The 26,563-nt window shown below is 45.0% G+C and overlaps 1 protein-coding gene across 2 annotated transcripts; it reads right to left on the bottom strand.

The window, feature by feature from the left end:
* Nucleotides 1-123: 123 nt before the first annotated feature.
* Nucleotides 124-25,505, bottom strand: LOC144686006 (LON peptidase N-terminal domain and RING finger protein 1-like). 2 transcript variants are annotated; one of them, XM_078551122.1, is made up of 9 exons: nt 24,539-25,505; nt 20,752-20,855; nt 19,644-19,743; nt 17,340-17,454; nt 16,997-17,118; nt 15,806-15,964; nt 9,254-9,416; nt 3,339-3,488; nt 124-2,299 (listed from the first exon to the last, which is right to left on the bottom strand). In XM_078551122.1, the coding sequence occupies exons 1-9, from the start codon at nt 24,619-24,621 to the stop codon at nt 2,141-2,143; spliced, it is 1,155 nt and encodes a 384-aa protein (XP_078407248.1). In that variant the 5' UTR covers nt 24,622-25,505; the 3' UTR covers nt 124-2,140. The 2 variants fall into 2 exon arrangements, with proteins under 2 accessions (XP_078407248.1, XP_078407249.1); XM_078551123.1 differs by lacking the exons at nt 20,752-20,855; nt 24,539-25,505 and adding an exon at nt 19,870-20,712.
* Between the last annotated feature and the right edge of the window lie 1,058 nt (nt 25,506-26,563).

The following is a 26,563-nucleotide window of genomic DNA, read 5'->3' as shown; positions in this document are numbered from 1 at the left end:
GGACATGGCTTTAGGATGAAACGGGAAAGGTTTAGGGGGAACATTAGGGGGAACTTCTTCACTCAGAGTGGTGAGAGTGTGGTAAATGCGGGCTCACTCAAGTTTTAAGAAGAAATTGGATAGATACATGGATGGGAGAGGTCTGGAGGGTTATGGACTAGGTGCAGGTCAATGGGACTAGCGGAATAATATTTCGGCACAGACTAGAAGGGCTGAAAGGCCTGCTTTCTGTGCTGTAGTGTTCTATGGTTCTATAACATATTTTCCTCAAATTACATGTGAGCTTGTCCACTTTGGCAGGATAGAAAAGCAGCATACTAATTAAATGGAGAGAGATTGCAGAACTCTGAGGTACAGAGGGATCTGGGCACCCTGGTACATGAATCACAAAAAGTTAGTATGCAGGTACAGCAAGTGGTTAAGGTGGCAAATGGAACTTTAGCATTTATTGCAAAGGGAATGGAATATAAAAGTAGGGAAGTTTTACTGCAGCTGTACAGGGCCTTGGTGAGACCACATCTGGAGTACTGTGAAGTGTTTTGGTCTCCTTATTTGAGGAGAGAGATAATTGCATTAGAAGCAGTTCAAAGAAGGCTCACTTGACTCATTTCTGGGATAAGGGGCTTATCTTATGAGTAAAGATTGAACAGGTTGGGCTTACACCCACTGGAGTTTAGAGGAATGAGAGGTGATCTTACTGAAATACATTAGATCCTGAGGGGAATTGATAAGGTGGATGTTTCCTCTTGTGGGGGAGACTAGAACCAGGGAGCACAGTTTAAGAATAAGAGGCATACCATTTAAGACAAAGGTGAGGATAACTTTTCTCTGTCAAAGGGTCATTAGGAGGTGCAATTCGCTTCCCCAGGGAGCAGTGCAGCCGGGTCACTGAATTTATTCAAGGCAGAGTTAGACAGGTTTTTGATAGACAAGCGTTATGGGGGCAGACGGAAAAGTGGAATTGAGACCACAACCAGATCAGTCATGATCTTATTGAATGGCGGAGTGGGCTTGAAGGGCTGAATGTCCTACACTTGCTCCTAAGTTCCTATGTGGTCACTTTGTATAAAGACAGTCATTTGTGCATGGGATTCAGAGTGGTGAACATTTAACATATTCTCAGCAACTTAAACATTCAAAGATATTGAAGAATTGCACAATTCTAAGAGCTGAAGCCAAATTTAGAATCTCAGCAAGCAAATACACATGAGACCAATTACTTTATTGATCCCTTTTGTAATTCCCATAGTCTATTGAGAGTTTGTAAAATTGCACGTTAATTATTGAGATTCATGAGTTCTTAAACAAAGGCTGCTACATGTTGGGGGGGTGGGGAGGAAAGAGAAAAGTGTTGCATAAGACACTGTAAGAGACGGGAGAACGGCACCAAGTGAATTGCTCATTCAGAGAGCCAGTGCAGACATGATGGGCAGATTGGCCTTCTATGCTGTAAAAATTTTGAGATAAGGATGATGATAACAATTTGCTGGTGAAATGGGTAAAGTGTGGAAATGCTCACTACTTCGCATCAGCGTCAAGTCATTCACCTGAGAAATACAAATGCTTGCGTCACATTGTTAAAAGTGTTTTGTGCCTTCCCCCCCACCCCGCCAATCCCCCCCGTCACCATGGCAGAGGTCAGGGTTTCACAGGTGCCACCATTTTGTGGCCATTGTCCACTGGAGATGGGGAGTTCTCAAAAACTAGCCTGTTGCTCAGTGAAAGATGTTGGGGGTGGCATTCAGCTCAGTGATGCAATGGGGGACGACAGGAATCTCTGCATCTTCCCCGTGTTGGGGTCAAATCACACCCTGTCCTATCCCATCACATCATCCCAGAACCTCCCAACTCCTCAGTTGTCTCAGCTAGTGACTGAAGAACTTTTAAACCCAATTCTGCTGTCATTTGCTCTCTTCCTGCCCTACTCATTTCTTTTATGAAATCAGAGGATTTTAGCGATTCCAGTTCCCCCAGTTTTCAATAAGCCATTACAGGACAAGTGGAGACTGCAGCCTCCTGGAGTTCAAAAGACAGATATCTTCCACCTGCCCTCTCCAAATCCCCTAGTAGTTCGAGTTGGGATGATAGTAAAGAGTTGCTACCATCCCCCTTGTACTTCACAGTGAAAGCCCAGGGTCGGTTACTGGATTGGATTCTGTGCTAAATAATCCAGGACCCTCTGGAGGTGAATCAATCGGTCATGCAACGACATGGATGAAAACACCATTGTCTGAAGAGCTGGGTCCATCGGTAGAACAGCGAGGAGCCACCAGCACCAACGAGGACCATCTGGGGAAGCCTGAAATCCAACAAACAGAGCAACGCATCAACTTTTTGACATAGGTTATCCACCACCAGTTCTCCATGATCAAACTGCAGCGAGCAGGGGGAGGGGGCTACAACCTGTTGTCTTGTGATTCCGCTGATCGTCCTGCTCGACTCCACATTGCTCTGTGACTAGCAATGGGGTACAGAAACTCTGCCGCATAGGGTGGCAGCAAATATGGGGGCAAGGCAAAACCTAGTTTGTAAACTGGAGCAATGAGAGGCCATCACGACTTTGTGAGCAGTTACTGGTTGCTCACAGGTCTTCTCCCTCCCTCCCCACGCTGTTTAATGGGGAAATGGTGGCATAGTGGTAATGTCACTGGACTAGTAATCCAGAGGCCCAGGCTAATGCTCTGGGGACATGGGTTCAAGTCCCACCATGGCAGCTGCTGGGATTTAAATTGAAATGATCATCGGTGTTATTAAAAACCCATCTGGTTCACTAATATCCTTTAGGAAAGGAAATCTGCCATCCTTACCCGGTCTGGCCTACATGTGACTCCAGACCCACAGCAACGTGGTTGACTCTTAAATGCCCCCTGAAATAGCCTAGCAAGGCACCCAGTTCAAAGGCAATTACAGACGGGCAACAAACGCTGGCCTTGCCAGTGTTGCCCACATCCCATGAAAGAGGAAAAAAAAAATACACACCCTGTCTAAACCCACCCTCCTGGAACAGAAGTAGATTTGCTATGCTATATCTATTTAATAGAACGGTGTGGAAAGAGCATTACTCCACATCTTACCGTAGCATCCATGATCTGCCAACACTTGATGTCAATCTAGATATCTAAAACGGGAAGTGTTCTGTTGCTTGCAATGACATCCCCCCCCAGCCCGAGGAACAAACCACTGCTATTTTAAAATTGGGAAGGCCCCCCCCCACCCCAACCCTCCCTCCGTGAACCACACCATGACTGGGTTAAGTTGATCCGCCCTGTCAGCAATAGTTTTATACAGGGCAGATTAAGTGTCTGATATAAACTGGGAAACACCAGCTCTCCCCTCACCTGTACATCCTCTTCCTGGTCCGGAAGTGGCCCGTGCTGGTTGCGGATCTGTCCCTGGAGCGCGCTCGGCAGATGGTCAAACCAGGTCCGGGCCTGTTCATACACACGCCTTTGAAAATGGCGGAGCTCAGTGAGCTCTTCTCCTTCAACCTACATAAAGAGAGAGAGAAAGAGAGAGAGAGAGGGCAAAACTCAGGAACGGCCACTGACTCCAATTCTCAATCGTTAACAGCATTGAACATACACCACACAGATTGCAGCAGTTCAAGAAGGCTGTTCATCACCACCTCAAGGGCAATTAGGAGTGGGCAATAAATGCTGGCCTTGTGGCCTTGCCCGCGAAGCTCACATCCCATGAACAAATGAAGAAATCTCCTGCGCTTTTCCCCCACCCCATCACTCTTCCACCAATTCCTATTCTGAATAGTCCAGCCCGCTGCGCATTAATAGAAAATCATTCACCTGACAAGGGCCAGTCCAGGAACTCTCACAGGGAACGAGTGTCCCCCACCAGCCCTGCTGGAACATTCTCTCAGTTCCCCCACTCACTGCTCAAATTCCCTCTGAATTCCTGAACTCGGCTCTTTCAGGAGGGACTGTGAAGGGAAAAATGTTGGTGGGGAAGCAGATCTAACCAGCAAGAACCTCAGGATTTACACTTAGAAGTGGTTCAGTCAGTCAGAGTCGCTTTGGACAAAGTTCAGTTGTTGTAATGAAGTGATGACAGTCCTGCGAGTAAATGAAAATAGAATGCAAGACAGAATTTGTAAACAACATTCAAGAGGTAGAGGCACAGGTATGAAATGCCAAATGGCCTCATTCTGCACTGTGTCATTCTACAATTATGTTTTAATACGAACATATGAAATAGGAGCAGAAGTAGATCATTCGGCCCCTCAAGCCTGCTCTGCCAGACAATAAGGTCATGGCTGATCCGTTTGTGTTGAGTTCCACATTCCCATCTACCCCTGATAACCTCTGATTCTCTTGCCTAACAAGAACGTTTCTACCTCTGCCTTAAAAACATTCAATGGCCCCACCTCCACCACCTTCTGAGGCAGAAAGTTCCAAAGTCGCACAACTCAAAAATTCTCCTCATTTCTGTCCTTTAAGGATGACCCCTACTGTTAAAACAGTGCCCCCTAGTTCTGGACTCACCCACAAGAGGAAACATCCTTTCCACATTTACCTTGAGAAGGCCATTCAGGATCTTACATGCTTCATTCAAGTCACCCCTCACTCTTCTAAGCTCCAGTGGAAACAAGCCCAGTCTGTCTAACCTTTCCCCATAAGACAACCCACTCATTCCAGGTATCAATCTGGTAAACCTCCGCTGAACCGCCTCCAATGCATTTACATCCTTCTTTAAATAAGCACTCCAGAACTGCACACAGTATTCGAGATGTGATCTCACCAATGTCCTGCATAACTGAAGCATAACATCCTTTTATGGACTTTTATGTTAATTCCTCTCATAATAAAGTATAGGGTTAAAATTGTAAGTAATTTAAAATGGACTGGGATTGTGATGTTATCTATTTAAGGGTAGTCAGAGAGTTTTCTCTTTCCACACCATTGCCTTTACTGTTCCCCAAGTATCTATCCTTGGCTCCCTTTTTCTCATCTACATGCTGTCCCTTGGCGATATCATTTGAAACACATCAGTTTTCACATGTATGCTTTGGACCCTCAGCTTTACCTCACCACCACCTCTCGGAACCCCTCCACTCTCTCAAAATGGGCAGGCTGCTGTCCGACATTCAGTACAGGATGAGCAGAAATTTCCTCCAATTTCATATTCAGAAGACTGAAGCCAATGTCTTCGGTGCCTGGGACATACTCCAATCCCCAACCTCAGACTTCATTCCCTTCCCTGACAACTATCTGATGCTGAACCAGGCTTTGTCGTTTTTGACCCCAAGATGAATTTCCCACATAAGACCAACATTTTCCACCCCAACAACATCACCCAACTCCACCCCTGCCTCAGCTCATCTGCTGCTGAAACCCTCATCCATGACTTTCGTTACCTCGAGACTTGACTCGCCCAACACACTCCTATGATCTACCCTCTAAACTTGAACTCATCCAATACTCTTCTGCCCATGTCCTAACATGCACCAACTTTGGTTTAGCCATTACACCTGTACTCGCCTCCCTACAATGGCTCCCAGTCTGGCAACAACTCCATGATTAAATTCTCATCCTTGTTTTCAAATCCCATCCTTGTTTTCAAATCCCTTCATATCTTTGTAATATCCTCTAGCCCCACAACCCTCAGAGTTGTCTGGCCTCTTGAGCATCCCTGATTTTAACTACTCCACCATTGGCAGGCATGCCATTAGCTGCTTTGGTCCCAATCTCCAGAATTCCCTCCCTCTCTCCTTTTCATGCTTCATGTGAATGCATGCAGTGTGGTAAAAGTGGTCCCTGAGTTGCAGGTGAAGATAGCCACATAGAAATATGATGTTGTGGTGATATCAAGAGGTATGGTAGGGCAAGGCCAGGTATAGACAGGTTTTTCAGTAAGGGAATCAAAGGTTATGGGGAAAAGGCAGGAAAGTGGAATTGAGGATTATCAGATCAGCCATGATCTCATTGAATGGCGGAGCAGACTCGATGGGCCAACTGGCCTACTTCTGCTCCTATGTCTTATTAAATATTCCTGGGTACAGGCATTCAGGGAAGACAGGAAAGGAAAAGAAAGGAGGAGGGTTGGGGGTATTAAGGAGAACATTGCAGTGCTGGAGAAAGATGTTCCAGAGGGGTCAAGGACAGAATCTATTTGGTTAGAGTTAAGACAAATTGGAATCAAAGATGCGCTAGCAAAACTATAATTGAACACTGGGTGGCTTTTACAAAGGAGATAGTTCAGTTACAGTCAAAGTACATTGCCATGAGGGGGAAAGGCAGGGTAAACAAACCCAGAGCTTGTTGGATGAGGAAAGAGACAGAATAAGATGAAGCGTGAAGTGTGCTTATGACAGATGTCAGGTGGATAATAAAATTGAGAATCAGACTTAATATATAAGGTTCAGAGGAGAATTGAAAACAAGAGAAAGTATGATAAGAGACTGGCAGCTAACATAAAAGGGAATCCAAAAGTCTTCTGCAGGCACACAAGTAGTAAAAGGCTGGTAAGAGGGTAAAAGGCTGGTTAGGAGTCGGGATGAATAGGGATGAAATGGAGAATTTATGTATGGAGGTGGGACTGGGGCAAAAAAAGACAAACAAAAATAAATCACTGAGGTATTAAATGAATACTTTGTACCGGTCTTTACCAAAAAGATGATGCTGTCAAAGTCATGGTGAAACTGCAGGTAGTTAAGACATTAGTCGAGACAAAAGCAAAATTGATAAGGAGGCATAGATAGGTTGGTTGCACTTGTTGATAGGTCACCAGGGCTAAATGAGATACATTCAAGGGGACTAAGGGAAGCAAGGGTGGAAATTGCAGAGGCACTGGCTGTAATTTTCCAATCCTCCTTACATACAGGGGTGGTGCCAGGGGGCGGGAGAACTGGAAATGTTGCACCCTTGTTCAGAAAAAGGTGGAAGGATAAGCCCAGCAACTACAGGCCAGTCAGTTTCACCTCAGCGATGTCGAAGCTTTCTCGGGACAAAATTAATCATTTGGGAAAACGCGGGTCAATTAGGGAAAACCAGCATGGATTTGTTAAGGGCAAATTGTGTTTAACTAACTTCCTAGAGGTTTTTCATGAGGCAACAGAGACGGTTGTTGAGAGAAATGTTGTTGATGTAATTTACATGGACTTCCAAAAGGCATTTGATAAAGTGCAGCTCAACAGATTTGTCAGCAAAGTTAGAGCTCACGGAACAAAAGAGACAGTAGCAACATAGATAAGAAATTGGCCAAGTGACAGAGCCATGGTGCACAATTGTTTTGTTTTTCGGACTTGAGGAAGGTTTATAGTGGGCTCCCCAGATGTTGGTGTTACAACCCCTGCTCTTCCTGATATACATTAATGACCTAGACTTTGACTTACAGGGCACAATTTCAAAATTTGTTGACACACTAAACTTGGAAGTATTGGGAACTATGAGGAGGATAGTGTAGAACTTCAAAAGGACAGGCACAGGTTGATAGAATGGGCAGACAAGTAGAAGATGGCAAATGAAATTTAATACAGAGAAGTGTGAAGTGATTCATTTTGGTGGGAAGGACAGGAAGGGGCAATATAACAATTCTAAGGGGATGCAGAAGCAGAGAGACCTGGAGGCATATCTGCCTGAGTCATTAAAGGTGGCAGAGTAGGTTGAGAAAGTGGTGAATAAAGCATACAGGATCCTGGGCTTTGTAACTTGGGGTAGAGAGTGTATAAAAGCAAGCAAGTTGTGTTAAACGTGTATAAAACACTGTTCAGCCTCAACTGGAGTATTGCATCCAGTTCTGGCCATCACACTTTAGGAAGGATGTGAAGGCATTACAGAGGGGCATTGGAGAACACATTCACGAAAATTGTTCCAGGGATCAGGAACTTCAGTTATTGATAGATTGGAGAAGCTGGGGCTATTCTCCTTGGAGAAAAGGTTGAGAGGTGATTTGACAAAGGTATTGAACATCATGAGGAATCTGGACAGAGTAGATAAGGAAATTCTCATTGGTGTGAGGATCGAGAACCAGAGGTCACTGATTTAAGGTATAAGCAAAAGAAGCAATGGAGGAAAAGTGTCTTTATGCAAGAAGTTGTTAGGATCTGGAATGCACAGCCTGAGAGTGTAGTGGTGGCAGACCAATCGCAGCTTTCAAAAGAGACTTGGATCATTACCTGAAGGGGAAATATTCGAAGGGCTACAAGGAAAAGGCAAGGGAGTGGCATTAGGTACAGGGAGTTGGCACAGACACGACAGGCTGAATAACCACCTTCTGTGCTGTAACCATTCTAATGATTCTATGGTAAATAAATGTTGCTCTGATGACAATGGTAGGGTTTTATCACAATTGTTCAGGGCTGATTTCACACAATGCGCGAGACTTGTTTTGGGGAGAGGCAAATGGAGGGTCACTTATTCCGTGGATAATGAAAAATTACATGGGATAGAGGTGCAAAGGGGTTGAGGAACACCAAGACGTAAATCACAAAAAGCAGCACCGTGAGCCAATAAGACCACTAAAAAACTGCAAAGTATTCTGGAACAGGGGCAATAAATTTGTATCGAACTTTGGTTAGACAACATTCTGAACAGCTCTGGTATCCATACCTTAAAAATAATATGGAGGCAGTGGAGAAAATACAAAAAAAGATTTACAAGGTCGTCACCAGAATCAAGAGGCTGCAACCATCAGGAAAGTTTGAACAGACTGGGACTCTTTCCTCATGAAAAAGGGAAGGTTGGAGGAGACTTGATTCAGGTCTTTAAAAATGACAAAGGGGTTTGACAGGGTGGATCTGCAGAAATTGTTTCCACTAGTTGGGGAGTCCTGAACAAGAGGACATAAATACAAGATAAAAGCAGAAAGTGTTGGAAATACTCAGCAGGTCTGATGGTGCCAGACTTACTGAGTATTTCCTAGCACTTTCTGTTTTCAATGTCAGATTTGCAGCAACTGCAGTATTTTATTTCTATTTTAGGACATAAATACAAGATCATTAACATGTAAAAAAGAATTAAGAAGGAATTTAAAAAAAAAACACAGAGCGATAACGTGTTACCACAAGGAGTGGTTGAAGCAGGAAGTATTGATATGTTGGAGGGGAGGGTTGATGCACCATTGCATGGCCAGTTTCCTTTGATGATGTCTCACATTAAGCATTTGCCAGCAGCTCCCAGAGCTGAAACTCGTGTGCTGTTCTCTCTTCTGTGACACCTATGCAGCCTTTCATACAGTGAGGGTTGACCCTGCTGCTGGCCAGGACATGGTGTTCCTCACTGTGAGCTCTGCGCACACTTACTGTTTTGTCCTCCAAGTATTCAACATCGGCTGTGTTATAGCCATCTCTCTGGTTTCTTCTTAACACCTTAAAGCGACGTCCGCCAACAGTGTTGACCAGAGACCGACCATCTGGGAGGGCCTGACTTCCTTCAATCTTCAGCATACAGCCATAATCTGCAAAACTGAGGGTCCAGCAATCAGCCTAAGGTCTGAACTCACTGGAACACAGAATCAGACCGGTTAAATTCATTAGCAGCGGAGCAAACCCATAGCTGTTCAACAAACAAAAAGGCAGACACAAAATATTTGTTCAAAGTCTCCGCCATTTCCTCATTCCCCATAATAATTTCTCCTGTCTCTGAATGTAAGGGACAATGTTTACTATAGTCAGTCTCTTCCTTTTCATATGCTTGGAACTCTGTTTCTATATTCCTGGCTAGTTTACTCTTGCATTCCATTTCTCCCCTCATCAAATTTTCGGTCACCCTGCGCTGGTTTCTAAAACACGCCCATTCCTCAGACCTACTATTCTTTATCCCCTTATAGCCTCTTCTTTTAATCAAATGCTATTCTTAACTTCCTGAGTACGCCACAGGTGGATCTTTCTTGCTGAGTGTTTGTTTTTCAATGGAGTGTATTTTTATTGAATATTTTGGATTGTTTCTTTAACTTTTTCGCACTGTTTATTTACCGCCATACCTTTTGGTTTCATTCTCCCTTCAATTGGCTTTTAAGATTCTTGTTTGTAAATGAAGTGTGTCACTTTGTTCTTTATTCTTTCATGGGATGGGGGTGTCGCTGGAAAGACCAGCATTTGTTGCCCATCCCTCATTGCCCTTCAGCAGAGTGACTTGCTAGGCCATTTCAGAGGGCAGTGAGGAGTCAACTGCGTTGCTGTGGGTCTGGAGTCACACGCAGGCCTGACCAGGTAGGGAAGAGAAACTGCCATCCTTAAATGAACCAGTTGGGTTTTTAAAACAACAATCAACAATGGTTTCACGGTCATCATTACTGAGACTAGCTTTTAATTCCAGATTTCATTAATTGAATTTAAATTCCACCAGCTGCCATGGTGGAATTTGTGCCCACGTCTCCAGTGCATTAGCCTGGGTCTCTGAATTACTAGTCCAGTGACATTACCACTAAGCCACTGTATTTCCTTGCAAACTTAACATGAAATTCAATTCTATTATGATCATCAGCTCCCAGCAGATCTTGAACCATGACAACATTGCTACAACGCCGGCATCTACCCAGCAATATGGAAAATTGCCCAGGTATGACCTGCACACAAAAAGCGGGATAAATCCAACCCGGCCAATTATCATCCCATCAGTCTACTCTCAATCATCAGTAATGGAAGGGGTCATCAATAGTGCTATCAAGCGGCACTTGCTTAGCAATAGCCTGCTCACTGACGCTCAGTTTGGATTCTGCCAGGGCCACTCGGCTTCTGACCTCATAACAGACTTGGTTCAAACATGGACAATAGAGCTCAATTCCAGAAGTGAGGCGAGAGTGACTGCCCTTGACATCAAAGCAGCATTTGACCGAGTGTGGCATCAAGGAACCCCAACAAAATTGGGGTCCATGAGAATCAGGGGGGAAAATCTCTGCTGGTTGGAGTCATATCTAGCTCAAAGGAAGATGGTTGTAGTTGTTGGAGATCAATCATCTCAGTTCCCAGACATCACTGCAGGAGTTCCTCAGGGTAGTGTCCTAGGCCCAACCTTCTATAGTTGCTTCATCAATGACCTTCCTTCCATCATAAGGTCAGAAGTGGGGACGTTCGCTGATGATTGCACAATGTTCAGCATCACTCGCGGCTCCTCAGATACTGAAGCAGTCCATGCCCAAATGCAGCAAGACCTGGACAATATCCAGGCTTGGGCAGCAAGTGGCAAGTAACAAATGCCAGGCAATGACTATCTCCAACAAGAGAATCTAGCCATCGTCCCTTGACATTCAATGACATCACCATCGCTGAATCCCCCACTATGAAATCCTGGGGATTACCATTGATCAGAAACTGAACTGGACTAGTCATATAAATACTGTGGCTAATAAGAGCAGGTCAGAGGCTGGGAATCTTGCAGTGAGTAAGTCACCTCCTGACTCCCCAAAGCCTGTACATGATCTACAAGGCAGGAGTCAGGAGTGTGGTAGGATACTCTCCACTTGCCTGGATGGGTGCAGTTCCAACAACACTCAAGAAGCTTGACACCATCCAGGACAAAGCAGCTTGCTTGTCTGGCACCCCATCCACAAACATTCACTCCCTCCGTCACCAGTGTACAATGGCAGCAGTGTGTACCATCTACAAGATGCACTGCAGCAACTCACCAAGACACCTTAGACAGCACCTTCAAAAGCCACAGCCACTACCATCTAGGAGGTCAAGGGCAGCAGACACATGGGAATACCACCACATCTAGTAATGTGTAATGAGGTGGGATTAATAAGAGATATTGTAATTAAGGGTCCTTTAGGGGGTAGCGATCGCAACATGGTAGAATTTCAAATTCAGTTTGAATTGTTCAAATTGCTTGAATTTCATTGTCCTCAACTTAAATAAGGGCAATTAGAGGTATGAAGAAAGAGTTGTCTAAAGCGGGCTGGGAAAATAGACTAAGGGGAAGGTCAGTGGATGAGCAGTGGCAGACATTTAAGCAGATAATTCATAACACTCAGCAAAAATTTATCCCAGTCAAAAAGAAGGACTCGATGAGAAGGATGAACCACCGGTGGTTAACAAAGGTCAAGGAGAGTATCCAATCAAAAGCTAAGGAATACAAAGTGGCGAAAACTAGTGGTAGGCCAGAGGATTGGGAATTTTTTAGGAACCAGCAGCGGATGACTAAAAAGCAAATAAAGAGGGAGAAAATTGATTATGAGAGTAAATTGGAAAGAAATATAAAAACAAACAGCAAGAGGTTCTATGGGTGTATAAAAAGAGTGGCTAAAGTGAGCGTGGGAATCGGAGGATGTGACTGGAGAATTGACAACGGGGAACAGGGAAATGGCAGATAATTTAAAATAAATATTTTGCATCAGTCTTCATGGTGGAGGACACTATAAACATCCCAAGGATATTAGATAAGCAAGAAGCTAATGGGAGGAACAATCTTCTGACAGTCGCTATCATGAGGGACAAAGTATTTGACAAACTAATGGGACTAAAGGCAGGCAAGTCACCAGGACTTGATGGCTTGCATCCAAGGGTTTTAAAAGGAAATAGGCCTGCTTCCAAGGGTTTTGAAGGAAGTAGTTGCAGGGATAGTGGAGGTATTGGTCAAAATATTCCAGAACTCTCTGGATTCTGGGAGGGTCCCAGCGGATTGGAAAACCGCTCATGTGGTGCCCCTGTTCAAGAAGGAAGGGAGACAAAAAAGCAGGAAACTATAGGCCTGTCAACCCAAAATCTGTCGTTGGGAAAATGCTAGAGTCCATTATTAAGGAAGAAATAGCAGAACATTTAGAAAAGCTTAAGGCAATCAAACAGAGTCAACATGGTTTTGTGAAAGGGAAATCATGTTTGACAAATTTGCTAGAGCTCTTTGAGGATATAACAAGCAGAGTTTATAAAGAACCGGTAGATGTAGTGTATTTGGATTTCCAAGAGGCATTTGATAAGGTGCCACAGAAAAGGTTATTGCACAAGATAGGAGCTCACGGTATTGGGGGCAATGTATTAGCATAGATAGAAGATTGGTTAACACGCAGAAGACAGTGCGATTAATGGGTCTTTTTCAGGTAGGAAAGATGTAACCAGTGGAGTGCCACAAGGATCAGTCCTAGGGCCTCAATTATTTACTATCTATATTAATGACTTGGAGGAATGGGCAGAGTGTAATGTATCCAAATTTGCTGAGATACAAAAAATAGGTGGGAAGGCATATTGTGATGAGGACATAAGGGATCTGCAAGGGGATATAGATAAGTTGAGAGGGCAAAAACTTGGTAGATGGAGTTTGATGTAGGAAGTGTGAGGTCATGCACTTTGGTAGGAAGAATCAAAAAGAAGACTATTATTTAAATGGAGAGAGGCTCCAAAAAAGTGCAGCACGGAGGGATCTGGGTGTTCTTGTGCATGAAGCACAAAAGATTAGCATGCAAGTGCAGCAAGTAATTAAGGAGGCAAATGGAATTTTGGCCTGCATTGCTAGGGGGTTGGAGTTTAAAAATAAGAAAGTCTTGTTACAACTGTACAAGATGTTGGTGAGGCCGCATCTGGAGTACTGTGTACAGTTTTGGTCCCCGTATTTGAGAAAGCATTTACTGGCATTGGAGGCAGTTCAATAGAGATGCACTAGGCTGATTCCTGGGATGAAGGGGTTGACTTATCAAGAACAGCTAAACAGGTTAGGCATTTATTCAGTTGAGTTTAGAAGAACGAGGGGTGATCTTATTAAAACATACAAGATTCTGAGGGAGCTTGACAGGGCAGATGTTGAAAAGATGTTTTCACTAGTGGGGGAATCTCGAACTAGAAGACATAGTTTCAGAATAAGGGGACACTCATTTAAATCTGAGATGGCGAAGGAATTTCTTCTCTGAGAGAGTAGTTAATGTCTTGAATTCCATACCCCAGGGAGCTGTGCAGGCTAGATCACTGAAAGTATTTAAGGAAGCGGTAGATAGATTTTTGAAATATCGGGGAGTTGAGGGCTATGAGGAGCTGGCACAAAAGAGGATTTGAGGCCTGGGGCAGATCAGCCATGATCTTATTGAATGGCGGGGCAGGTTTGAAGGGCCGAATGGCCTCTTCCTGCTCCTATTTCTTATGTTCTTATGTTCCTATGGAAGTTCCCCTCCAATCCATTCACCATCCTGACTTGGAACTATATCACTGGGTCAAAATCCTTGACTGTCGCTGGGTCAAAATCCTGGAACTCTCTCCCTAATAGCACTGTGGGTGTATCTACACCACATGGACTGCAGCTGGTTCAAGAAGGCAGCTCACCACCACCTTCTCAAGGGCAATGAGGGGTGGGCAATAAATGCTGGCCTAGCCAATGACACCCACATCCCATGAACAAATAAAATAACCTCATTATTAATTGACCCCGCCTCCTTGCATAATACTAGATACAAAATAGCTTTAGCCCTAGTTGGCTCCACACTTATTGCTCCAGGAAACTATCATGAAAACATTCTAAAAACTCACCTTCCAAGCCACGCTTGTCAATTTGATAGGTCCGGTCTATAAGATGATTAAATTCCCCCACTATTATTACATACACCAATAATTTGTTTAATACTCCGTCCAATGATAAATAAATAGGGGGCCTATAAACTACACCCACCACTGTTTTCTGACTCTTGACTATTCCTAATCTTCACCCATACTGATTCTACTTCATGGTCTTCTGAGCCAAGATCCTTTCTCACTAATGTCCTTATGTCATCCTTTACTGTCAGGACTACCCCTCCTCCTTTGCCATTGTGTGTGCATTTCCCCTCCCCCCCCCAAAATCTTGTGTACCCTGGAATATTTATTTCCAAACCTTGGTCGCCACGTGTCTGTAATGGTGATTAGATCTAAACAATTCATCTCTATTTGCGCAGTTATGTGAAGAGACTGGAGAAACTTGGGCTGTTCTCCTTAGAGCAGAGAAGGCAGACGGGAGTTTTGATATGGATGTTTGAAAATCACGAAGTTCTGTGTAGGGTAGGTTTATAGAGTGTTACAGCACGGAAAGAAGTCATTTGGCCCATTTGAGTCTGCACCAGCTCTTTCAAAGAGCTGCCTGTTTTATGTTTCAAACAATGCTTGGCAGTTAACTGTCAGTCATCATCAGCAGTGCATTCTCCTTGGCAATGCCACTTGCCAACTAATCAGCACTCTCTTCACATAGTATAAATTGTTCTTTTCCCCTTATATTGGTATTCTTGCATAGTGTCCTGATAAGTGCAAGACGAAAAGTTTTGATACATTTCCTTTTTCAGCAATACTCAAGTTCTACACTACCAAACGGCTATAAGTAAGGAAAAACAGTTTGCGATGGCTGAAAGGTCGATGCACCGAGGGCACAGATTTAAGGCGATTGGCAAAAGAACCAAAGACACGGAGAAAAGCTTTTTCTTTAAATGCAATGAGTGGTTAGGATTTGGAATGCACTGCCTTGATCAGGTGATGGAATTAGTTCAATGGCAGCGTTCAAAGAGAGAATTGGATAAATATTTGGAGGAAAAAAAAATTCAGGGTTATGGAAAAAGAACTGGGAACGGAACTAACAGGATTGTTCTTTGAAAGAGTCGGTGCAGACTCAGATGGGCCCAAATGACTTCTTTCCATGCTGTAACGTTCTATAATCTACCTTACATAGAACATCTGCATCACATCAGACTAAGCCTACCAATATACAACAGACTGAATTTAGTCACATAGCTCCATTCAATCATCTAAATACTGCATTAACAATCCAAAGAGACCGGCTCATTCATACTCTGTGAAGCCTGCGTTGGGATGAAGTAATTTTGACATGGTGTCTTAGGTGGTGTACAATTGCCCCATGAGGCAGTTTCTACAGCAACAGTAATGGTGTCAGCTCCAAACATGTGCACGTACATTTTTCCACGATCGCTTAAACACATCCCGAATGTTTTAGTTCCCGTCTCCAGGCAGCGTCGCAACATCAGTCTGTAACGGGGCTCAAAGATGTGCAGTGGGCAGGGGATTCCTGGGAATGCCATTGTGCAGACAAAGATTGGAATGTTGTTCGTCAAACTAGGAGAAGAAAATTGACTCAGTTCATGTTTTTCTGATTACTGGCAGCAGAATCCAACTCAAACATCCCCCTGACCTCAACACAATACATACAAATATACGAAATAGGAGCAGGATTAGGCCTTTCGGCCCCTTGAGTCTGCTCCGCAATTCAATAAGATCGCGGCTGATCTGTTTGCGTTTTGATTTCCGTATTCCCATCTACTCCCGATAACCTTTTGATTCGCTCGCCTAACAAGAATCTATCCACCTCTACCTTAAAAATATTCAATGACCCCACCTTCACCACCTTCTGAGGCAGAGAATTCCCAAGTTGCACAACCCTCAAAAAAATTTTCTCCTCCTCTCTGCCCAAAAAGGGTAACCCTTAATTTTAAAACAGTACCCCCTTGTTCTGGACTCACCCTCCAGAGGAAACATCTTTTCCACATCCACCTTGTCAATACCATTCAGGATCTCACTTACTTCAAATCACCCCTCATTCTTCTAAACTCCAGTGGAAACAAGCCCAGTCTGTGTGACCTTTCCTCATTCCAGGTATCAATCTAGTAAACCTCCTCTGAACTGCCTCCAATGCATTTACATTCTTCCTTAAATAAGGAGACCACCTCACCTCTGCCTCTCTCCCCATTGTCCTCTCCCATGAAGCTCTCCCTGTCCCTCAGTCTCATACTCCTCCCAATATCCCTTCTCCCATCTCAAACCTAATACACCACCTCCACATCTCAACCCCACTCTCCTTCCTCACCCTCCATAATCCCCATGCCTCACATCAGCCTCCAACTACCTCCACTCTTTGCCAGCTCCCACCACTCCCCAACACCACTTTATAAACAGCTGGCCTGGGTTCCCTTCTTCACCACGCGACCCTCCCCAGCACCCCCCACCCACCTGCTCCCTCCCTCATCCCTACCCTTTGCACTCTCTCATGACCACCCCACCTCCCTCTCTCAGCAAAACCCTCCCCTTTTGCCACACTTAACTGTCCCCTTCCCACTCTCTTTTCCTCCCCCTCCAGCTGTTGTAACGTACTTGGACAGTTCGGCCATTTCCATTTCATTCAGCCGTTTCCTCTCTGCGAATTCCGTGGAGAAATAAATGGTGATGAGGCTGTCAAGGAGCTGGGTGACCCGGTACTGTCTCTGCTGCAGGAACTGAGGACAACAGAGGGAAGAACTTCAGACAGTCCCAGCTTCCCATGTACCATGAGTTTGTGCTTCCATGTACTGTATTTGTCCATGTGTTGTGAGCCTATGCCCCCATGACCGTGTCTGTCTATGTACTGTGTTTGCCCACGCCTCCATGTGCACATATGGGCCCTGTGCATATGCCCGTTACCTCATACATGGATATGAACCCACTCTCCTAAACTTGCCTTTCTCAGATCCTCCTTGCACAGGGGGCAGCAGGGTCTGTAATCCAAACATCGCTCGACACATTTCTTACAGAAGGTATGGCCACAGGGGGTGGTGACTGGTTCGAACAGTAACCTGGAAAGCAACAATTCACACGTCAGACAATGAACCACTGCTGAGCTGATGCGAGACCAGTTACACACCTGACTCCACCCAGCACACCCATTGCAGGCCCCACCAGCCCCACACAACAGTCCCCACTGCCACTCCATGCCCCTTGCAAATCTGTTCCCAGCCCTATCACACAGAGCAGCAAGTTGTCCCAGTGATCTAACTGAAATTGCTCTCACAAACAATGCCTCCAAAAACTGATGATGTGATCATTTATCTCACTTCTTTTGTGGGATCCTGCTGCACGCAATTTGGCTTCCCCGTTTCACACATTCCAATAATTAAAAAGCTTTTTCTTTCTTTCGTTATCCAGTATACCCTCCTTGAATAATGGTACAGCCCTTCTAGGGCTGCCCTCATTCAGTCTAGTCAATTCCTATAATTACAGGCCTGTTAGTCCAACGTTGGTCATAGGGAAGTAAACTGGAATCTGTAATTAAGGACAGGCCCACTGGGCACTCAATAGACAACTGAGCATAGTACAGGGAGCCAACATGCATTTGTAAAAGGTAAGTCATGCCTGATGAACACAATTTAATTTGTTGAGGAAGTAACTAGTAGTAGACAAGGAATGGGTGTAGTGTATATGTACTTCTAGGAGGCATTTGATAATGTTTCGCTAAACTTAAGGTTCCTGAAATTGAAACCAAATTATTGACCAGGTTAGGAGATTGACTAGGCAGTAGAGCTCTAGATTAGGGACAATGGGCATAACTGGAAGAAAATGGCTAGTGGTGCCCCACACGATCTATGCTGGGGCCTCAACTATTCATGATATCTTTTAATGACTCAGATAACATATCCAAGTTTGCTGATGACACAAAGGATTGATGGAAAGATGGGGAGATGGTGACAGAGGACCAGGCAAATGCTCTGGGGACACAGGCTCAAATCCAACTGCAGTAACTGGAGGAATTTAAATTCAAATAATGAAATTAATGAAATATAAAGCTAGTCTCAGTAATGGTGACCGTGACAACCATCATTGATTATTGTGAAAACACATCTGGTTAACCAATGTCCTTTCAGGGGAAGGAAATCTGCTGTTCCTTACCTGATCTGGCCTGCATGCGACTCCAGGCCCACAGCAATGTTGTTGACTCTTAACTGCCCTTTGAAATGGCCGAGCAAGCAACTGAGTTCAAGAGCAATTAGGGATGGGCAACAAATGCTGGTCTTACCAAAGACGCCCACCTCCCATGAAAGAAAATAAAAGTAAGGGTGGGAACATAAAAGTATAAAACTATGATAGATTAAGTGCATGGATGAATTTGTGGCAGACAGATTTCAATGCAGGCAAGAAAGAGGTTATCCATTTTGGACAAAAGAAAGGGATAGATCTGAGTATTTTTGGAAATGGTGAAAAACTGAACAGCGGAGATCCAAAGAGATTGAGCGGACCCCGTACAAAAAAAACCAAAATAAAGCTAATGAAATATTAACCTTTATAACTAGTCGGCTAGAATATAAATCGGGGGAGGGGTGGGGGGTAAGTTTTTCTAAAGCTATACAAAGCCCTGGTCAGAGCACATCTGAAGGACTGCGTACAGCACACCAGCATTGGAAAAAGAGTGCGGTGCAGTTTTCCAGAATGTTACCAGGACTCTAAGGGTTAAATTAAGACAGGAGATTAGATAAGCTAGGCTTGGGGTGTCCCTGGAATAGAGAAGGTTAAGGGCAATTAAGGTTTCTAAGATTTTGGAAGGGACGAATGGAGTAGAGAGAAACATTTTCCACTGTTGGGAGAAGTCTAGGACAACAGGAAATAGATTTAAAATCAAAGCTAGGTCATTAAGAGAAAGGTTAGGAAACACTTTGTTCACACAAAAAGTGCCCACTCAATTAATAATTTCAAATCTGAGATCAATAGATTTTTGTTGGTTGAGGGTAATAAGAGACAAGGAGCCAAGGTGGGTTGATGGATGCAGATCAGCCACGGTCTCACTGAATGGTAGAATAGCCTCCAGGAGCCGAATAGCCTCCTACCGTTCTGTTTGTCTTGTGTTTTCTCTCAAATGCATGACTGAAAGCAAATCAACCAACCACATTACAATAAAAGAAGGCAGCAGCGCAAGCTTCCCTCTGACAGAGTCTCAGGGAGACTGCTGGGTGTGGATCACTTCACTAATTATTCAGCAAATAATTCCACTCACCTTGTACAGACTGAGCACTCAAAATCCGAGATACTAAGGAGATCAGGAGGCACAGACTGGGAGCAGAAGGAGGAGTCTGGGACATCCTCCTCATCAGAACCTGGAGAGGAGATAAGCATTTTTATATTAATAATAGACAAAGCTATAAGCAGACAAGATGGAGCGCTCCCAACATTTGCACATTACACCTTCTGCCCTGCTGTGTGACAGGTAGTGTAACATTTACTTTTAACTTTAGTTGATGTGACCATCTTTTCTGCAGAAAGTTTGGTTGTTGCCTCTTTCTCTCTTGGGTGAAGGACCATCAGACACTTCCCACTGTGGACACCCTGCGCTAAAAACACTCGTGCGCCCTGCAGATGCCCTGTCGTTTCCAGTGACAGGTTCTACAGTAGAGGAAAAGGAGGAGAAGGTACAATACATTACATCTTTAACACAGCCACCAGTTTAAGTTCTGGACATTCCCCAAAATTTACACTCAGACACGCTGTCCAGGCAGCAGGCCAAGCTCAACAAACAAGTGAACAGTGAAAGAGCAGCCACAGGGGAACATTTTCGGTATTGCTGCTCCAGGTCCAATCCTGGTCCACTTACAGGGAGCTGAAACTTGCGCCCTGCTCAAGACCCTCTATTTCTTTTACACTCGACTTCCAAATCATCCAGTCCATCCCCCGCCGCCTGGGCTCCCTCCCTGTGTTTCAGCTCGGGGGCAGGGGGGAGTGGGGGGGGGTTTGGGCTGTCCATCAGATGCTGTTGGTGCAAGATGAATGGTAAGTCAGGCTGACTACCTCTGCAACCTTCTGTCATTAATGGGACACAGGAATTGCTGGACAAAGAAATACCAAGGTGTATCTAATTCACCTTCTGCCATCCTTGTAATCACGTAATACAGTCATGGAGTTATTGTCTAATTACAGCAATCAATCTCTATCAATTAGTCTGCAATAGACCCAGACATGAGGTGAAGAAAATCCTCCACAATGGTGGAGATCTATAGGGACCAGACGACCAAAGTTACCTGGTTCCTCCCAAACAGCCTACACTCATGACACTGTCTCCAATAAGCTGGGAGAAAATGAATGGTCCTCAGAAGAAGTCATGAACATACACCTTGTGAAAGACCCGACAGGGAAGGTTCCTGGTTTTGACCTCCCACGAAGCTCGTGCACGTCCCTAAACCTTATCCATACGAACCATGGCAGATGTGGATACCTGATGCACAAATTGAAACTTAAAAACTCTCCTGTCGGTGAGTGTGGTCACCTGGAACAGGCCATGGAACACATAACGGCTCAATGCTCGACTCATAAACACGAAGGCGGTATTACAGCGATACGCACCACCCCTCCTGATGTAAAATCCTGGCTTGACCACCTTCAGGTAAAATTATAGTTGTTGCCCTAAACCCAGCCAGACAAATGAAGAAGACCATCTCCAATTACTAACACGCCGGATCCCAAAAGTGTTATTTTCTGTAAGAAATGTGCACTGGAATGAATCAATACTAAGAGCTTCCTCCATCTCCCTCGGTTTAGAGAACATAAGATCTTTCAGGAACAGCAAGGGGGAGTTTTGTTGCAAAAAAAATGCTGCACAATCACATTTCCCTATCCAGCATATCTAATTGCATCCAGAATAAACACAGGAAAAGAAAACATTCAGCATGTCAGGCAACATCTGGAGAGAGCAGCAGCCTTAGCATTCCTGGTTGATGCTCTTCACCCAATTACCTCTATTTTGGGAACTTATTTACTTGCTTGTTTTCAAATGCCCTGCTACGTTCTTGCCTGGTATCGGATAAATAATGACACAGACCAGTAATGAACCCTGATTTGTGCAATTCTGACTAGTTTGACTTCAGTAAGTTTGGAAAACTTCTGTCAGCGTGAATTTAAAACAAATCATGAAATACTGTCCTCCAACAGCCCATTCTACCCTATTAAGGACTCTACCCACCCATTTAATCTCTCCCCACACTGCCAATACACACAGTAGCCTGGTTTATCCTAAGTATCCAGTGTCTTGGTGATCCACAACTGATGACATGGCGTGTCTTTTTTATGAATTTTTTTATGCCATCAAAATAATATTTTTGGAAGTGTGATGAAGGGAGAATATTTTGTGTTGCAATCATGCCAAAGAACTGGACTAGAGGGCGTCATTGTTATAAAAGGGAGAATAAAACCAGGTAACTATAATCCTCTTCTTTCTTTCTTAGGCTGTCCCTCGGGGTCGAGGATGACTTGCTTCCACACTGAAAATGAGTTCTCAGGTGACTGAAGAGTCCAATGCGCGACCTACAGCCTCTGTCACAGGCCTGAGCGACAACACTGTTGTTGGTGCGCTTATCCTGCCAATGGATTTGCAGGATCTAACCATAATCAGACACGTTGAAGGCGCAAGAGACTCCAGAGGCCATAAAATAGATGAAATTCATACTCTCCAAGAGACAGACAAGTTAATTAAATAGTTAATGTAGACTTTTTGCAGCAAGTCACGTCTGAAAAGTTTAATAGTTTGTTGGGAAAATAGCAACGCATTGGTAAAAAAATGTGATAGACTTTGTGAACTTGTGAAAGCCCATGCACGTACACAATCTTGTGGTATTAAAGGGAATATAGTAGCATGGTGGGTTTTGGTTACTGCACAGAAAGGAGTAATGGGTAATAGATGCCTTTCATATGTAAGTAAAGGTCAGGACTTGAATATTAACATTTGCAATCACAAAAAATAGGGAGCATGGTTAATGGCAAAGAGGACCAAAAGTGACTTCAGGAGGACAAAGCTTGGCTTATAGTTTGGGCAGAGAACTACGCGGTGATGCAGACTGACGATTACAGATCCTTTGTATTCTCTGAAGGACATGAACTGGAAAGGTTACACAAGGGAAGTAATCAGTCCATGAAGGGGCCACAGAGAGGGCCAGAGAGATGGATAAGGTTCTGAAATCGAGCAGGATGAGTTTAGGGGATCAGGAAACTAGATTTGAACAGGTCTGCATAGGGGGCAGATTCTCAGGATTACTTTTTTTATTCATGGGATGTGGGTGTGGCTTGCTAGACCAGCATTTATTGCCAATCCCTAATTGCCCTTCAGAAGGTGGTTGTGAACTGTCTTCTTACACTGCTGCAGTCCATGTGGTGTAGGTACACCCACAGTACTGTAAGGGAGTTCCACGACTTTGACCCAGCGACAGTGAAGGAACAACGATATATTTCCAAATCAGGATGGTGTGTGGCTTGGAGAAGAACTTGCAGGTGGTGGCGTTCCTGTGCGTCTGCTGCCCATGTCCTTCTAGGTGGTAGCAGTCAAGAGTTTGGAAAGTGCTGTCTAAGGAGGCTTGATGAGTTCATGCAGTGCCACTGCTGCCACTGTTCATTGGTGGTGGAGGGAGCGAATGTTTGTGGATGGGGTGCCAATCAAGCGCGTTGCTTTATCCTGGATGGTTTCAAGCTTCGAATGTTGTTGGAGCTGCATTCATCCAGGCAAGTGCAGGACCAATCATGTGCTCCAATAAGGAAGAACGAGTGGTATCCAGAAGTGAAACTTACTGGGAACTGACACTAGTTCTAGGACAAGTGGGAGGTATTCTGTAAGGCTGGCTACGCTGAACAAGGAGGGTGTGAATTTCTGAGCAAAATGGTGAAATAGGCAGGTGACAAGGTGTTCAAACAAGGAAGGATTGGGAAAGAAAAAAAAGCAGCCGAGAGTGAAAGGCAGACATAGGTGAGGATAATATTCATACAGCAAACTATTTAGCAACACGATATGGGGTAATGTATTAAAATTAAACGGTTTCGTTGTAAGTAGGGATAAGGCTGAAGTAAAATGTAGGGTATACAGCAGTGGGAAACTGTAGTCATAAAAAGAGACTTTTCAGATGCTGGGTACATAGCCACTGGAACAAAGAAGGCAAGAGGAGATTTCTTCTTCTCCAGATAACATCCTCGATTGTTTGAGGGCTGCTGAACTATGGCTCATGCTATGATTTTCCTGTGGGACAGGGGGCAAGCCCACAGTCGATCAAACCCCATACTGTTGGTGTTATTCTGAACCACACATTAGCCAACAAGGCTAACTGGCATCCCTGACCACCTCCCACAACAGGGGATTAAATCGAGATTCAGATGAAGGTTTTTGATATTAAACTTAAGAAATCCTTTTTGACGATTTGCAGCACGTGTTCCTCCCTCCAAGGCCCGAGCACCGGATCAGTGTTACGACTAATTCCGGTCCATCTCACTGAGCTGGTGTTAGAAGTGGGTGGTGGTGGCGTAGCGGTATTGTCACTGGACTGGTTAAACCAGAGACCCAGGGTGATGCTCTGGGGACCTGGGTTCAAATCCCACCATGGCAGGTGGTGGAATTTGAATTCAATAAATATTTGGAGTTAAAAGTCTAATGATGACCATTAAACAATTATCATAAAAACCCATGTGGTTCACTCGTGTCCTTTAGGGAAGGAAATTTGCTGTGCTCACCTGGCCTGGCCTACATGTGACTCCAGAACCACAGCAACATGGTTCACTCATAAAAGTGCTGTCAACAAGGGCAATTAGGGATGGGCAATAAATGCTAACCTAGCCAGCAATGCCCACAAATGAATGAATTAAAAAAAACACCACACAAAAAAGTGTTAATATAAACAGAGAATGCTGTAAATACAAAGGTCTGGCAGCATCTGTGAAAAAATAGTTGCATCAGAACTGGAAAAATTTTGGTCCACACGAATAAAAAAAATCTCAAAGAAATCTGTTTCTTTTCTGCATTCTCTTGTTTAAATCCTGTTTTTCTTTAAAACGGACAAATGGCCGCACTAATAAAATGGCCACCACTGACCACATGACAGTAGTTCTGGAAGTTTCTGCGCTGTTTAAAAATGGACAAAGACTAACCTAGCAAACCCCTGGAATGCAACACTCCTTGCATTGTATAAACGTTCCAGACAAGCCAACACCAAGGATAGTAGAAGGGCCATCTACGCCAGCCAGCTCTGGACAAAGGCAGAGCTATTTATGACTCCTCATCTCCAATGTTGTGCTCATGGCTCCACAGTTACCTGCTCAAAACACAATGGGTTTTAACAAGGGGGCCTCATTAACAGAATGGCTCGACCTGAAACCACCCTGTCACGTGACCGAGACTGAAGCTGTTTGAATTGTTTTAATTACACAGCTTTCAGATTCCATCTTCTTTTGCGGTTTAACCTCAGGAGAAAACTGGACTGCGGCTCAGACCATCTCTCTCCAGGTCCGACCTCCAGAAAGAACACTGTTTCACCTACAAAAATGAACTAATTCCCAGGATTCAAGAATACTTTGCTGCATCTTCAATGGACTCAACCTGCAATCGAGTTCCTAGGACCAAGACTAGGCATTCTGTCAGTCAAAGCCAACTGATAGAACCTTCAATGGACATTGAGTTACTGGACTCTGGACTCATGTGAATAATTCTTATTTTGTCTGCCGTCTTTGCCCTGAACCCCTTCCTTTCCCTTATCCCTCTTATTGTATAAATGCAAAAAGGGGGCGGACATTGAAAAACGCCCTTCCCACATTTCGAGTGCATGTGAAATAAACTAACCCTATCCTGAGTTCGCTGTGGAGTTACTCGTAGAGGATTGGATCACTCCCGAGCTGAAGGGTTAGTGAAAGATACGCCAATGCTTATAAAGGGGGAAATCAAAAACACATTTTCGTTTATGGACAGGTGGTGAGAGCAGAAATCAGAGCTGTTGAAATGACACCATCACCCACCTCCACCACCAGAGGGAATTGTTCCTCTCTATCAACCCTATTGAATCCTTTTAACATCTCAGTCATATCACCCCCTTTTTCTTCTAAACATAGGTCATTACTAGCCTATTCTATGGAACTGGCTCTCCCTCAAAGCCCAATCAATATATCCTTCCTGAGGTGGGGTGCCCAGAACTAAGCAGTTACTCCAGCTGGGGTTTGGGCAGAGCATTATGCAACTGAAGGGACACATGGAATTCAAAGGCCATAAGTCATTTGGCAAACCGCAATTCAAGGAATGAAACCGAGCGCCGATCAACTGCTACAAGATGTTCCATATACATAATTCTTCTAGCATTGCAAGGCAGTCATGTCCTTCTTTTAAGTCTCCACCCTTGCAATGTCATGTCAGTTATACAAGGCTGTTATTAGAGGCATGAGGAACATTAATTGGGATTAAACATCACGGGAATCACTGACATGTGCCATTAGCCTATCACTGCCCCTTTTGTAAACTCTCCTTTCCCAAAACAAGATTGTCCTTGTGAAAATGGCAAGTGTCCAGCGACTGCCCCCCACCCCACCCCGACACACACCCCCCCCCCACCCCACCCCGACACACACACACCCCCCCCACCCCACCCCGACACACACACACCCCCCCCACCCCACCCCGACACACACACACCCCCCCCACCCCACCCCGACACACACACACCCCCCCCACCCCACCCCGACACACACACACCCCCCCCACCCCACCCCGACACACACACACCCCCCCCACCCCACCCCGACACACACACACCCCCCCCACCCCACCCCGACACACACACACCCCCCCCACCCCACCCCGACACACACACACCCCCCCCCCCCCACCCCGACACACACACACCCCCCCCACCCCATCCCGACACACACACACCCCCCCCACCCCACCCCGACACACACACACCCCCCCCACCCCACCCCGACACACACACACCCCCCCCCACCCCACCCCGACACACACACACCCCCCCCACCCCACCCCGACACACACACCCCCCCCACCCCACCCCGACACACACACCCCCCCCACCCCACCCCGACACACACACCCCCCCACCCCACCCCGACACACACACCCCCCCCACCCCACCCCGACACACACACCCCCCCCACCCCACCCCGACACACATC

Source organism: Cetorhinus maximus, chromosome 10 (assembly GCF_964194155.1).
Source record: "Cetorhinus maximus chromosome 10, sCetMax3.hap1.1, whole genome shotgun sequence".
Classification (NCBI taxonomy): Eukaryota; Metazoa; Chordata; class Chondrichthyes; order Lamniformes; family Cetorhinidae; genus Cetorhinus; species Cetorhinus maximus.
Note: the sequence above shows the minus strand (reverse complement) of the source record. Positions and strands in the feature narration are given on the sequence as shown.